This window comes from Berghia stephanieae, chromosome 13 (assembly GCF_034508935.2).
Source record: "Berghia stephanieae isolate SIO BIC M18660-M18661 chromosome 13, UCSD_Bste_1.3, whole genome shotgun sequence".
In the NCBI taxonomy this organism is placed as follows: domain Eukaryota; kingdom Metazoa; phylum Mollusca; class Gastropoda; order Nudibranchia; family Aeolidiidae; genus Berghia; species Berghia stephanieae.
This window is the reverse complement of record NC_088372.1, coordinates 9,783,431-9,797,902: the sequence shown is the minus strand read 5'-3', so window position 1 is coordinate 9,797,902 and position 14,472 is coordinate 9,783,431. Positions and strand designations below refer to the sequence as shown.

The following is a 14,472-nucleotide window of genomic DNA, read 5'->3' as shown; positions in this document are numbered from 1 at the left end:
GTGGTTTTGACATTCGTTTTCCTTTTTGTCTTCATCCCTACCATTCAGGTGTTTGCCACAGTTCTGAGTCACGGCGATGACAAAGTCTTTGACGATATCATGAATGTAGGTATTTATATATCCACTCCATCCATTCATTTATCCATATATATATATCTATATATATATATATATATATATATATATATATATATATATATATAATATATATATATATATATATATATATATATATATATATAATATATATATATATATATTATATATATTCATTCATCCATCCATCCATCCGAACTCGCACATGCACACACACACACACACACACGTACACGTAGATGACAATTTGAAACAATGCCTGAAAATGCAGAGAAAAAAATTACTAGAAAAAGCCATCCCAAAATTTAGGATTTTTGTTGGGTTTTTTTGTTTTTGTTATTTTTGTATCGTTTGTGCTCAATGGTGGTTGGAGTATGAATGAAACAGCGTGACCAAGCTAATGTATCATTCATACCCCAACCACAGACGATACAAGTCATTTTGCATTTTAGTCTATTTGTTTCCATGTTCATTTGTTTACTGATGTGGTGACTAAGGGTTTGTACTGTTCCCATTTGAAGCCTCTCCATTTTCACTCTTTTGTTAGTATTTTCACGATCACCAATCACCAGCTTCAGGCAGCCCCTACCGTTTTCTACTGTCTCTGGTTCCAGATTTACGACCGAGACGATTCGATGGAGGACACGAGCAGAATCCAGAGGTACCTGGGACTCAAATCAAACAGGATGGACCATGTCTTAAAGTTTGCTTTATCTGTGAGTTTTGGCTAGGGGACTCCATTTTTCTTCTCCTCCTCCTTCTTCTCTCTCTCTCTTCTTTCCTCTCCTTCTCTCTCCTCTCTTTCCTTCCTCCCTTTCTCTCTTCTCTCTTCCTTCTCTCTCTCTCTCTCTCTCTCCTCTCTCCTCTCTCTTCTCTCTCTCTCCTCTCTCTCTCTCTCTCTCTCTCTCTCTCTCCTCTCTCCCCCCTCTCTCTCTCTCTCTCTCTCTCTCCCTCCCTCTCCCATTCTCTCTCTCTTTCTCTCCCTCTCTCTCTCTCTCTCCCTCTCCCATTCTCTCTCTCTTTCTCTCCCTCTCTCTCTCTCTCTCTCTCTCTCTCTCTCTCTCTCTCTCTCTCTCTCTCTCTCACTCTCTCCCTCTCTCTCTCTCTCTCTCTCTCTCTCTCTCTCTCTCTTTCTCCCTGTCCCTCCCCCTCTCTCCCTCTCCCTTCCTCTATTTTGTCTAGTGGAGAGTGGAGAGAAATAAAATCATTGTACCATGTGCATCTATTCATCATTTTAATCTCCCCCCCCCCCCCACCTTCCATTATTACATCATACCATTTGTAGGAGAAAGTTCGTCATCAGGACAGTATTCTGGTCATGTCCGGGGTGACCCACTCTGCCAAGGGAAGAAAACTCTTGTGTCAATTTGTCATGGCCAATTGGACAGAGTTATTCGATCGCTACAGCACCAGCACTCAACTCAGAAGGCTTATGCAGGTAAACAGTTTACGTGGATTGACATCAGTTATTATACGATTCTTTCATCTCTTTGTATTTATTAAACAAGTTATTTTTATCGTGCCCAATAACACAACGGGCTTGCAAGTATTTTATTGGACGATAAAAATATAACGAGTTTAATGAATAAAAAGATGTTAAGCAGAGGTTGATGTTTGGCAATCTTGTGAGATCGTTGTTGAGTGTCATTGGCAATGAGGTCACTGGGCGTTCTTTGTGTTTGGCTCCCAAATTGAGGAAGTAGAATGACATAGCTGTATTTGCTGGTATTCCAGGATCTCATCTCAGGATGTGTCCAAACAGGCTCCACCTTTAAATATTTGAAGACAGATCAGTGTTTTGCTACATCTTTGGTACAGTGTTGTTATATTTGTAGGGTATTAAAAATTGTTTAATGAGCTTTTATATAGCGCAATATCCACTAAATGTGCTCAAAGCGCTTTACATGGGGCCCCTGGCCAACAGAAACATTTAACATTTAGGACGGGACATGATGCCTGTTAGGCGATGTTACAATTTTTTGGGACAGAGACAACGCTGTTAACAGCCAGGTACTCATTTTACAGCTGAGTACGGTGAGTGAATTTGAGTAAAGAGACTTCTCCATGGACTCAACTATGCGCCAAGCGAGGCTCGAACCCAGGACCTTCCTATCTGAAAGCGAGTGTCATACCATTAGACCACATAGCCGCATAATTCCCAGTACTGTTCTTATAATTGGTTGAAGAAGGGCTTTCTGGATGGGGTTCCTGACCTACCATAGTGGGCAGGGAGGCACTTACTGTGTCTTCTATCCCTTATATCTGTTTTCCAACATGCTTCTTGTCTTTGTCTTAGAATGAGATTACTTGGTTTTGTCCTGGCCCTGGCCGGAGTCCTAACTAGGAGGGAAACAGTCAAATACATAGTCATTGTTTTGGGAGATGAAATTTTTTTCCTTGTAAATCATCTCTCTGTTATGTATTATTATATTTGTTATTTTGAATGTATAATGTAAGCATTTGAGTGTATTCCTCTTTGTTGGATTTTGTGCTTGTGTCCGGATGAGACTTATAGGTGATCCCAAACTAAGTACATTGGTGGTATGCTCTTGGAATCTACATCTGATCCCTATTTGCTCCCAGTTCCCCTTTACCTTACTTTTTCTAGAGTGCTTTAATTGTAATTCTAGAATTTTTACTATCCCTAAATGTGTTGCAAGCACCATAAAACCCTTAAAAACAAAAGCAAATAAACAAGAAGGGCTTTGAGCCTGAGACATTTCTTGTGTAGTATTTAGTTGAGGTTTTTTTAAGCTGTTATATTCCTTTTTACCCAAGCCTTTTTTTTTACAGACCTCAGCTTCTAGTAGCTTGGCATTCAATGGAGTAACAATCTCCAACGATATTCACATATTTCTTTCTTTTCATTCCACGGCCAGGCGACCATGTTTGATATCTGTGACCAGGAATTGGGTGACACTCTGAAGGTAAATTTTATAAGATTCTTTAATTCCTTTGTATTTATTAAACGAGTTATTCTTGTTGTTCCAAATAGCTATACGAGCTTGCAGTGCGATTATGTGTTTTTGTACGATAAAAAAATTACTAGTTGAATAAATACAAAGAAATGAAAGAATATGTTTATTACACCCCTACGTGTAAGATTATTAGATATTTCCTGACCAATTGTATTGTATTAGTACTTCTATTTGCCATAATTCTCCATCTGCTTGAATGACAATTTTGACTCAAAACTAAAAACGTTGGATTCATTCGCACCAAAAGATTATTTATAATTACCAAACAGCTGTCTTTTACACCTAATTTCACACCAATAAAATATGCGAAAATATTCTGCAATCGTTGAATAAAAATGTTATTCACGCACTCAAAGCATTACCTATTCAACGATTACATATTTACTAAAAAATGATAGGGTTTTCCAATGGGAGGGGTGGAATAATATACGATTCTTACACTCTTGCTTTTTGGAATTCCGGACGTGTTCTCAACAAGCTTTGCAAGTGTGCATTGGGAACAAAGTACGAATTCCAAAAAGCAAAAGTGTAAGAAATCTTTAATTCTACCCCTCAATCCATTTTGATTTCGTCATTTCTGAGTAAAGGACATTTTCAAGAATATTTAAATTATACTTCTTTTTCAAAAAATCCAATTTTAGTGAAATTCAACGTTTGGTTGTAAATTTGATATTATTACGCGTTACTATTTAAGGAGAGGGGTGGAATAATATGGCTCAATTCACTCCACTCAAAGTATAGATAGACAAACCTCCTTTCACTTCTAACACTGACATTATCCGTATGGACTAGTCCATTGAAATAATAACTAGAGGTGCCTAAATCAATCAATAAAATGGAGATAAATATAAAGGGAGTAAATCTGACTCATGAATGAACAACACAAAGCGTCGTTTGTTTTGTGTTGTTCATTCATGAGTCAGCTTTACTCCCTTTATCTTTATCTCCATTCCATTGAAATACTCTAACGACTCATTCTAAATAGAGTGATAGAGTAGGGAGCAGGCACTGGTGTGAGATCAAGATCTGAAAACGTCTGTATGAATCACTGTCAGACAAAGCAGAGACAAAAATACAAGACAAAAAAAAACATCCCAAACAAATCTGCCTGCTCAACAATGGATGATCAAACCTTGGGTTCTTTGGGAGGATTTTTCTCTCTGCTTCATCTGGCACTGTTACATACACTTTTTCTGATATTATTATTATTATTATTATTATTATTATTATTATTATTATTATTATTTATTATTATTATATCATTATTATTATTATTATTATTATTATTATTATTATTATTATTATTATTATTATCATTATCATTTTATTATTATTATTATTATTATTATTATTATTATTATTATTATTATCATTATCATATTATATATTATTATTATTATTATTATCATTATCATTATTATTATTATTATTAATATTATTATTATTATTATTATTATCATTATTATTTATTATTATTATTATTATTATTATTATTATCATTATTATTATTATTATTATTATTATCATTTTTAAATTATTATTATTATTATTATTATTATATTATTATTATTATTATTATTATTATTATTATTATTATTATTATTATTATTATTATTATTATTATTATCATTATCATTATCATTATTATTATTATTATTATTATTATTATTATCATTATCATTATTATTATTATTATTATTATTATTATTATTATTATTATTATCATTATCATTATTTATTATTATTATTATTATTATTATCATTATCATTATCATTATCATTATCATTATTATTATTATTATTATCATTATTATTATTATTATTATTATTATTATTATTATTATTATTATCATGTATCATAATGTAATTAGCGGTGTACCCCAAGGAAGCGTATTGGGACCACTTTTATTTCTTTTATATATAAATGATTTACCATGTGGCATAAATTCAGCCTGCAAACTGTTTGCAGACGATACAAAGATCTATAGTACAACTGAACATCATAACATTCTACAAAATGATATATTTTCACTTTTCAAATGGTCTACAACATGGCATTTGGATTTTAATGTTTCGAAATGTAAAGTATTACTTATAGGAAAAAATAATCCATGTCATAATTATTTTACCGATACTTCTATGTCAAATCTACTTTCCGTTGTGCCTTATGAAAAGGATGTGGGAGTTACTTTTGATTCACATTTGAATTTTGATTTACATATTGATAATTGTGTAAGCCGTGCAAACAGAATGATGGGAATAATATATAGAACCTTTATAAGTCTTGATAAAACCACATTTTTATATTTGTATAAATCGCTCGTTCGACCAATTCTAGAATACGGAAATTGCATCTGGAGCCCATTATATAAAAGACAATCTATTAGTATTGAAAGTGTACAGAGGAGAGCTACCAAAAAAAATTTATACAATACAGTATTTATCTTATAAGGAAAGGTTAGAATTTCTTGACTTACCCAGTTTGAAATATAGAAGAATTCGTGGGGATTTAATTCAGGTTTATAGATTGGTACATGGTCTGGATAGGATAGACTTTTCTGATATTTTTTTCATATTCTAATATTACTTTTACTAGAGGGGACAAGTTTAAGATTTTTGTCTCTAGATGCAAAACAAACATAAGACAAAACTGGTTCGGTATTCGTATTGTTCAGAAATGGAACAGTTTGAAATTTGAAACAAAGAATGCAAAATCTATGGATTATTTCAAGGTGTTAGTAGACAGGGAATTATATGATGGGAGATTTATATATGACGAATAATACTTGTTTGCTCTGCTGTTGACATGGCTTTCAATCTTGTATGTATATATTATGCATTATTATATTATTATGGTTATCTTCTATACGCGTGTGTATGTGTGTGTGTGTGTGTGTGTGGTTGTGTGTGCGCTTTGCATGTCACGGTTAAAGATATATGTTTGTACACCACATGAGTACATTTAAGTTGAAATACTATCTTTACCACGTGTATCGTTATTGTAATATTTAATCAATAGATTTATGGCATTACTAATTAATATTAAGGGCATTCAAAGGATCTTATCCTATTTTGCCCTATACCACATGTTACGTTATGTTATGTTATGTTATGTTATCATTATCATTATTATTATTATTATTATTATTATTATTATTATTATTATTATTATTATTATTATTATTATCATTATTATTATTATTATTATTATTATTATTATTATTATTATTATTATTATTATCATCATTATCATATTCTATTTGTTGTTTTGGAGTGACAGAATATTCTGGAATCACTCAACTTTGTAGTGAATATTCCATACTCAGAGTCAAATTTAGATAAAAATTGTAACCTTTTATTTAAATCAATATGATACTAAGCTGATAGATCTGGAATTTAGTATTGTAATCATGTATTCACTCTAAAGTTTCATTCATACTCCAACCACCATTGAGTACAGACGATACAAGTTATATTGCATTTTATTTTATTTGTCTTCCACGTTAATTTGTATAATATTGTTGTGGTGATGAAGGGTTTGTAGCCGAAACGTCAATTATCTGTCTTGTTCCCATCCAATACCTCTCCATTTTCACTCTTTCGTTCGTATTTTTACGATCCCAGGCTTCAGGCAGCCCCTACTGTTTTCTACAATTTAATCATGCAATCACCAAGTTATGGATTACATTTTTTGTCTCTAATTTCCACATTTTTCTGCTTTTTCTGACCCATTTTTTAAGATGTAAACTAGGCAGGTCCCCAGTGGGTGACCTATCAATATTTATGATGATTTATCTTTTCTCTATTTTTGGTTTCAGGAGTTTTTCAGTAACCACGAGGCCAAGTCAGCCAGCCGTGGCATCCAACAAGGGCTGGAGATAATTGGGGCCAACACGGCCATCGTCAAGTCTCAAAGCTCAGAGATTGTTGCTTTCCTGAAGAGCTACAGTTCCACTCTGTAACAAATGTAACCTTTCAGGGCTGCCAACGGAATGAAAAATATGTGTGGCTGGCTGAGAAAACCTGGAAAGATGCGCAAATTTCATAAATTGAGTTATGTATGCAGTGGTGTAGACCACATCTTTCTGATCATTTACCACTTTAAATTTTCTTTCTATGTGTATTAGAACCCAAGTTATGAATTTTTTTTCTGAATAAAATTTGTTATGGGAAACACTTTATCTTCAATTTTGGCTCTTATCTAAATCGAAGCTTGCCGCATCTTCCCGAGTTTTCTAAACCAGTCTCACATATTTATATTTGTATGCTATTGTTTTAAACCAGTGTACCGTCAACTAGCGTAAATTTGCCTCAAGGGGAAACTTTTCCCTTTTTGAATTTGGAGCATTTTGAATCATCTCAGCATGGTTGCAGTTATTGTATTCGTTAAAAGTTAAAAGACGTGAATTTTTATCAAAGGAACTAATGGTCACAGAATATTGGCCCAAAATTCAAGAGGCAAAGTTTAAAGTTTCCCCTTAAGACAGTGTTACCCCAGTTGACGGTTCTATTGAATGCTTTTTCTATCAGATTCTATGGCTTTTTTTTTTCATGAGAAACTTCTTTTTTTAATTTACATTCCCCCGAAGTAGATCAGAGGTGGATATAATTCTTATAACGAATTCCATGGTGGTGTGGGCTGTGCGGTCTTGTGGTGTGATACTCACTTTTGGATCGGAAAGTCCTGGGTTCGAGCCTCGCTCAGTGCATAGTTGAGTCCTTGGAAAAAGGCTCCCTACTCACATTCTCTCACCGTACTCAGGTGTAAAATGTGTACCTAGTCGTCAGCAGAATTGTTTCTGTCAGAAAAAAAAAATTGTAATATCACCTAACAGGTTTCATGGTACTTCCAGGCGTCATATCTCATCTGACATGTAAAGTGCTGCTGTTTGCCATAGCTTTATTCTTCCCATAGGGGAAATTTGTCTCTAGGGTCTATTCCAAGGGAAGACTGGAATAACCCAGGCATCAGCCGCAGTGCAGCGCCGCAAATTGAGCTAGGGCGAGGTGACTTGCTCAAGGCCACACAGTGCAGCGGGTAATCGAACTCAGTACCTATCAGACACGAGGCACAGACCGTACCGCTGAGCCACGCTGCCCACTATAAAGTGCTGTTGTTTGCCATAGAAACCCTTGTCAAACACTAAATATGTTTTATGGATATTGTTCTTCTATATAAAGGCTCATTTTTTTTATATTCGGGGGGGGGGGGGGGGGATGGTTGTTTTTAACTTGTGCCAGTGCCATGTCCAGTCCCATGGAAATTGTTTGGGCATTTTTTTTTATTTGTACGTAACACAATTCATTCCACTCGTTTTGTTTTGTTTTGGTTTGGTATTTGTTGGGCCTTTTTTCTGGCATTAAATTTTACACCTTTTCAGATTGTTAATCTTCACCATTGCCATTATGCTCAATGTAATCGAGAAATAAACTTTTTATTTTATAATTGAACTTGATTTAGTTGATGTGAAGGGTATTACTTGAGGAGTTGCTTTGGCTTGGCTGTTGATGATGATGATGATGACGACGATGATGAAGACGTCTATTATTATTATTATTATTATTATTATTATTATTATTATTATTATTATTATTATTATTATTGTTATTATTATTATTATTAATATCATAATTATCATTGTTATTATTATTATTAACTTTATCCCTTTAATGATAATCCCTTTGTAAAGTGCTTTGAGCATGTTTAGTGGATATTGCGCTATATAAAAGCTCAAGTTTTTTGGGGGGTTTTTAATATGACACTTTCATCATCAAGACGGTTATTATGGTCAAAGTAGTTATTGTTTTGGGAGATGATATTTTTTTCCTTGTAAATCATCTCTCTGTTATGTATTATTATATTTGTTATTTTGAATGTATAATGTAAGCATTTGAGTACATTCCTCTTTGTTGGATTTTGTGCTTGTGTCGGGATAAGACTTATTGGTGATCTCAAGCTAATTACATTGATGGTATGCTCTTGAAATCTACATCTGATCCCTATTTGTTCCAAGTTCCCCTTTGTCTAAATTTCTCTTGGGTGCTTTAATTGTAATTCTAGAACTTTTTACTATCCCATTTTTTTCCTTTTTACTGGCGCTGATATAACCTAAATGTGTTGTGAGCGCCATAAAACCCTTAAAAACAAAAAACAAGTGCCTAAAACCCTTAAAAATAAACAAACAAACATGACGGTTATTATGATGGTCAACTGATATTTGACTCATTGCCAAATAAGGATAAGTGAAATCAGACAGTGTATTGGACAACATAACAAATAATTTATCCCAGTATAGAGATATCATATCTTATGTGAGAGAATTTGGGAGGTAGGAGAGATTTTTGTTTGTGTTTAATTTTTATCCTTTTTGTTGGTTTACTTCTATGTCCTTGCATTTCCTTTTTATTATATATTTGCTTAACTATTTTCAGAAATACGTTAGTCTATGGCAATACCCAATGTCAATTCCTTGAATTTTTTTCCACAATTTTGGGGTTAGATTTGTCATATAAAGTCATTTTATTTCATAGTTATTGATAACTTTACATTCAAACATTCAGAATTTTATGTTCGGACATTTATCGACAGGTCTACCCCTGGGTGGGGTTGCACATACTGTGTCTTATATCTGTTTTCCAATATGATTTCTGTCTTTGTCTTGGAATGAGATTACTTGGTTTTGTCCTGGCCGTGGCTGGGAGGGAAACAGTCGAATGCATAGTTATTGTTTTGGGAGATGATATTTTTTTCCTTGTAAATCATCTCTCTGTTATGTTAAATCTCATATTATTATATTTGTTATTTTGAATGTATAATGTAAGCATTAATAACTAGAGGTGCCTATATGAGTCAATAAAATGGATCTTTATCTCCAGTGTAAGCGTTTGAGTGTGTTCCTCTTTGTGGGATTTTGTGCTTGTGTCTGGATGAGACTTATAGGTGATCTCAAACTAAGTAGCCTACATTGGTGGTATGCTCTTGGAATCTACATCTGATCCCTATTTGTTCCTAGTGCCCCTATGTCTTACTTTTTCTTGGGTGTTTTAATTGTAATTCTAGACCTTTTTACTGTCCCATTTTCTTCCTTTTTACTGGCGCTGATATAACCTAAATGTGTTGCAAGCGCCGTAAAACCCTTAAAAACAAACAAACAGATCTATCCCTTTTTTTAAATGTACTAAAGTACAAAATAGTCCATTTGGGTCGTGGTTTAACAAATGATAGCCTTTATTTTGATTATTTGGCAACGAGTCATTTATATGAAGATGAGGAGGAGGAGAAGGATTGTGAATGAGTCACAAATGCTGTTGTATCTATAATATTATTGTGGTCCATTCCATATCCATGATGGTGTGATCTTTGAATCGACACCTGTTCCCTATTTGAATTCCCCTTTGTCTTACTTTTTCTTGGGTACTTTTATTGTTATTTTAGAACTTTTACAATCCCATTTTCTTCCTTTTTACTGGCACTGATATGACCTAAATGTGTTGCAAGCGTCGTAAAACCTTTTTTTAAAAAAACATATTCCAGACACAGATTTGTCTGTCACTGTGGTTGGTATCTACAGAAGATTTAGAATACGAGATGTTCACTGAACATAGTTGTCTCTATTGAACATACACTGTATGTTGGTGCCATGATATATCATGCAGTCATAAGAAAGGAGAAAAGCAATTTATTGTGTTGTGAAAAGTAATAAACAAAAATGAATATAACAGCTTCAAAAGAGAACAAAATACCAAATACGGAATGTTTTTGGCTCAAAACCCTTCTTCAGCCAACAACAAAAACCTAATCAAATAATAAATACATTACTTAAAAACCCAGATAGACAGAGAAAAATTAAGATATTGGAATGTAAACAAAAAGATGCGTTCACTTGGTAACTAAGGGCGCGCAGAATAGAGTAGAATATTAAATTACACATAAAAAGTTGGTGCATACAGAAAAAAAATTGTATTGTAGCAACATTAACACCACAACTATCTTGACTTAAAGAGGAATTTATGACCTTCACAACTATGTTGACTTAAAAATGAATTTGTAATTTCCACAACTATCTTGACTTAAAAAGGAATTTATGACCTCCACAACTATCTTGACTTAAAAAGGAATTTATGACCTCCACAACTATGTTGACTTAAAAATGAATTTGTAATTTCCACAACTATCTTGACTTAAAAAGGAATTTATGACCTCCACAACTATCTTGACTTAAAAAGGAATTTATGACCACAACTATCTTGACCTAGAGAGGAATTTATGATGTCCGGCACTATCTTGATTTAAAGAGGAATTTATGATCTCCAGTTTTGCCGGTAAAAAGACGTGTGTTACATTTCTCCTTTGTTGTGTCAATCTATGGTATCTGCATTATTATTATTACAATGGCATGGTTGAAGGGGGGAATTGAACATCTTTATATTGAATGACACCTGCCTTACAACCTATAGATTGGTTCGAGCCCCAATGCAGGATGCACACAAAGATTCTCTACTGAATTTTTCTTATCATAGTTCAGGTTTAAATGAACACCATGTCGTGCAGCTATGTGATATGTGGTCTGGTGGTATGACATCGCCTTCGGACTGAAATGTCCAGGGTTTGAATACTGCTCTGAGCGGCACATAGTTGAGTTCTTATATTCTCTCACCATACTCGGGTGTAAAATGATCATCATCAGCGTTGTTTCTGTTGGAAAAAATTGTAATATCGCCTTACAGGAGTCTTGCCTTGTCCTATATGTTAAGTGTTGCTGCTGGCCAGGGACCCATTTTAGAGCACATTGAGCATGTTTAGTAGGTATTGCACTATATAAAAGCTCAAGTTTTTGTTTTGTTTTTGTTTTTTGGGGTTTTTTTTTTTTTTTTGGTCATGTCAAAAAGAAACGATAATTGATAACGTCATAATTGGTTTCATGTCCCGTCCTGCATATGCAGAGTTTCTGTTTGCTTTTCTGAAAGCGCATTAATCAGATTATTTTATGCTATACCAAAGCTTTTTGTGTGTTTGCTTTTTTATGTTTAAAATATATAGAGCAAAGCAATCACCATTGAAGGTGTTAGTTCTATCCTGTTCCCAAGTCCAGTTTTGACCACTTCTGACCACAGTGACAATGCCAGTGGTCTAGAAAGTTAAATTGATATTCCTCCCTATCAGTAAAAGATGCAGGTTGTAATTGCTGAGCTACAGGGGGAAAAAACAAATGTTCCAGGGCATTTCGATGCTGTATGGATTCGAGGTCAAGCTAGATTTGGGCCTGGTATAGATCTAACCCCTCCCATTTCATCAAATATTTGTATTTGTGAGATGAGATTAAATATAATACATTTTAAAATACACAGCGTGTTTCTTTGGTCTTTTCTAAAGTCTTCATGTCTGTGTTTTTGTTGTTTTGTGTGTGTGTGTTTGGGGGGGGGGGGGGGGGGGGGGAGGGAAGGAGAGGAGATATTGGGGTTTTTGGGGTTGTGTGTTCTTGAAATCTACACCTGATCCTTTATTTAAACAATTCCCTTTGTCTTACTTTATCTCGAGTTTTTTTTTTAAACTGTAACTCTATAATTTTTTGACCGTCCCATTTTCTTCCTTTTTACTGGCGCTGAAATAACCTAAATGTGTTGCATGCGTCGTAAAACCCATGAAACAAAAAACAAAACGTGTTTGATGCTTTCGTAAGATCATCTGCCAGTGCCTTCTACTTCCAATGTCTTCTGAACACATCTGGCGAAATAAAAATGGCTATTCCAACAAACTGCAGAGTTCCATACGCCAAAGCAACTTTACTGGGTGGGGTTCCTGACCTCCCGTTGTGGGCAGGGAGGTACTTACTGTGTCCTCCATCTCCCTATATGTGTTTTCTAATTGCTGTCTGTGTCTTGGAATTAGATTACTAAGTTTTGTCCTGTCCTTGGTTGGGAGGGAAACAGTTGAATGTATAGTTATAGTTTTGGGAGATGATATTTTTTTCCTTGAAAAACATCTCTCTGTTATGTACTATTATTTTTATGTTTTTAATATGATTTGTAAGAGTGTATTCCTCTAAGTGGGATCTTGTGCTGGAATCTGGGTGAGACTTTAAGGTGATCTTTAACTAAGTACACTAATAGTGTGCTCTTGGAATCTACATCTGTTCCCTATTTGTACCATTCCCCTTTGTCTTCCTTTTTCCTCAAGTTTTTTTTTTTTTTTAATGGTACGTCTAGAATTATTTTACTATCCAATTTTCTTCCTTTTTACTGGCGCTGATATAACCTAATCGTGTTGCAAGCGACTTAAATCCCTTAAAAACAAACAAACCAAAGCAACATTAAACTCTGGATCATTTTACACCCTGAATGGAAAACAATGGTCCTCCTTCAATAAGATAAGAGCCAAAAAGAGTAAAACATCAGACAACCTGCACAGGTGGGGCTACCAACCAACATCAACATGCCAGACATGTAATGCCCCCATTCAGGATATGATCACAGGGTACTGCATTGCCCCATCACATCCACAGAGGGCGGTTACGTTACGGTGAATCATACCAATTCATGGTATGGACCACAGGGTACTGCATTGCCCTATCTCGTCTATAGAGGGCGGTTACGTCACTGTGAATCATACCAATTCAGGATGTGACCACAGGGTACTGCCCCATCACATCTGTAGAGGGCGGCTAATGTTAGTGTGAATCATACCAATTCATGGTATGGACCACAGGGTACTGCATTGCCCTATCTCGTCTATAGAGGGCGGTTATGTCACTGTGAATCATACCAATTCAGGGTATGGACCACAGGGTACTGCCCCATCACATCTGTAGAGGGCGGCTAATGTTAGTGTGAATCATACCAACTCAGGGTGTGGACCACAGGGTACTGCATTGCTCTCTCGCGACTATAGAGGGCGGTTACGTTACTGTGAATCATACCAATTCAGGGTATGGACCACAGGGTACTGACCCATCACGTCTAGAGAGGGCGGCTACGTTACTGTGAATCATACCAATTTAGGGTGTGGACCACAGGGTACTGCATTGCTCTCTCACGTCTATAGAGGGCGGCTACGTCACAGTGAATCAGGCAGACTGGCTGAGAGTGAGAGACTCACACGTGGAGCTGTGAAAACCAAACCACACTGGACACTACCGCTGAGACAAAAAATTTGAATAATTTTGCCTGGATTTTCTTTTTTATTTTATTTGATTTTTTGTTTCTCCATTATATTTGAAACAAGCCGACAATGATGGTTGTGTGTGTATGTGGGGGGGGGGGGGGGGGGAGGAGGAGGAGGCATAGCAGGCTCAGTTCTCTTTTGTAGTAATGCTGATTGAAATTCCTGGGTTAGGAATCACTGCATGCCTTTGGGATATGGCCAATTTTGGGATGCTTTTTCTTTTAGTAGTAGTAGTAG

At 35.0% G+C, this 14,472-nt stretch overlaps 1 protein-coding gene across 1 annotated transcript in view; it reads left to right on the top strand.

The window, feature by feature from the left end:
* The window catches only part of LOC144959185 (puromycin-sensitive aminopeptidase-like), a 47,321-nt gene extending 39,431 nt beyond the window's left edge, over positions 1–7,890 (top strand). The window contains exons 18-22 of the mRNA XM_078891728.1: positions 49–105; positions 711–812; positions 1,382–1,534; positions 2,976–3,023; positions 6,893–7,890. Coding sequence (XP_078747854.1) covers positions 49–105; positions 711–812; positions 1,382–1,534; positions 2,976–3,023; positions 6,893–7,036 — 504 coding nt within the window. The 3' untranslated portion in view covers positions 7,037–7,890. The remainder of the gene's footprint in view (positions 1–48; positions 106–710; positions 813–1,381; positions 1,535–2,975; positions 3,024–6,892) is intronic.
* The last annotated feature ends 6,582 nt before the right edge of the window (positions 7,891–14,472 follow it).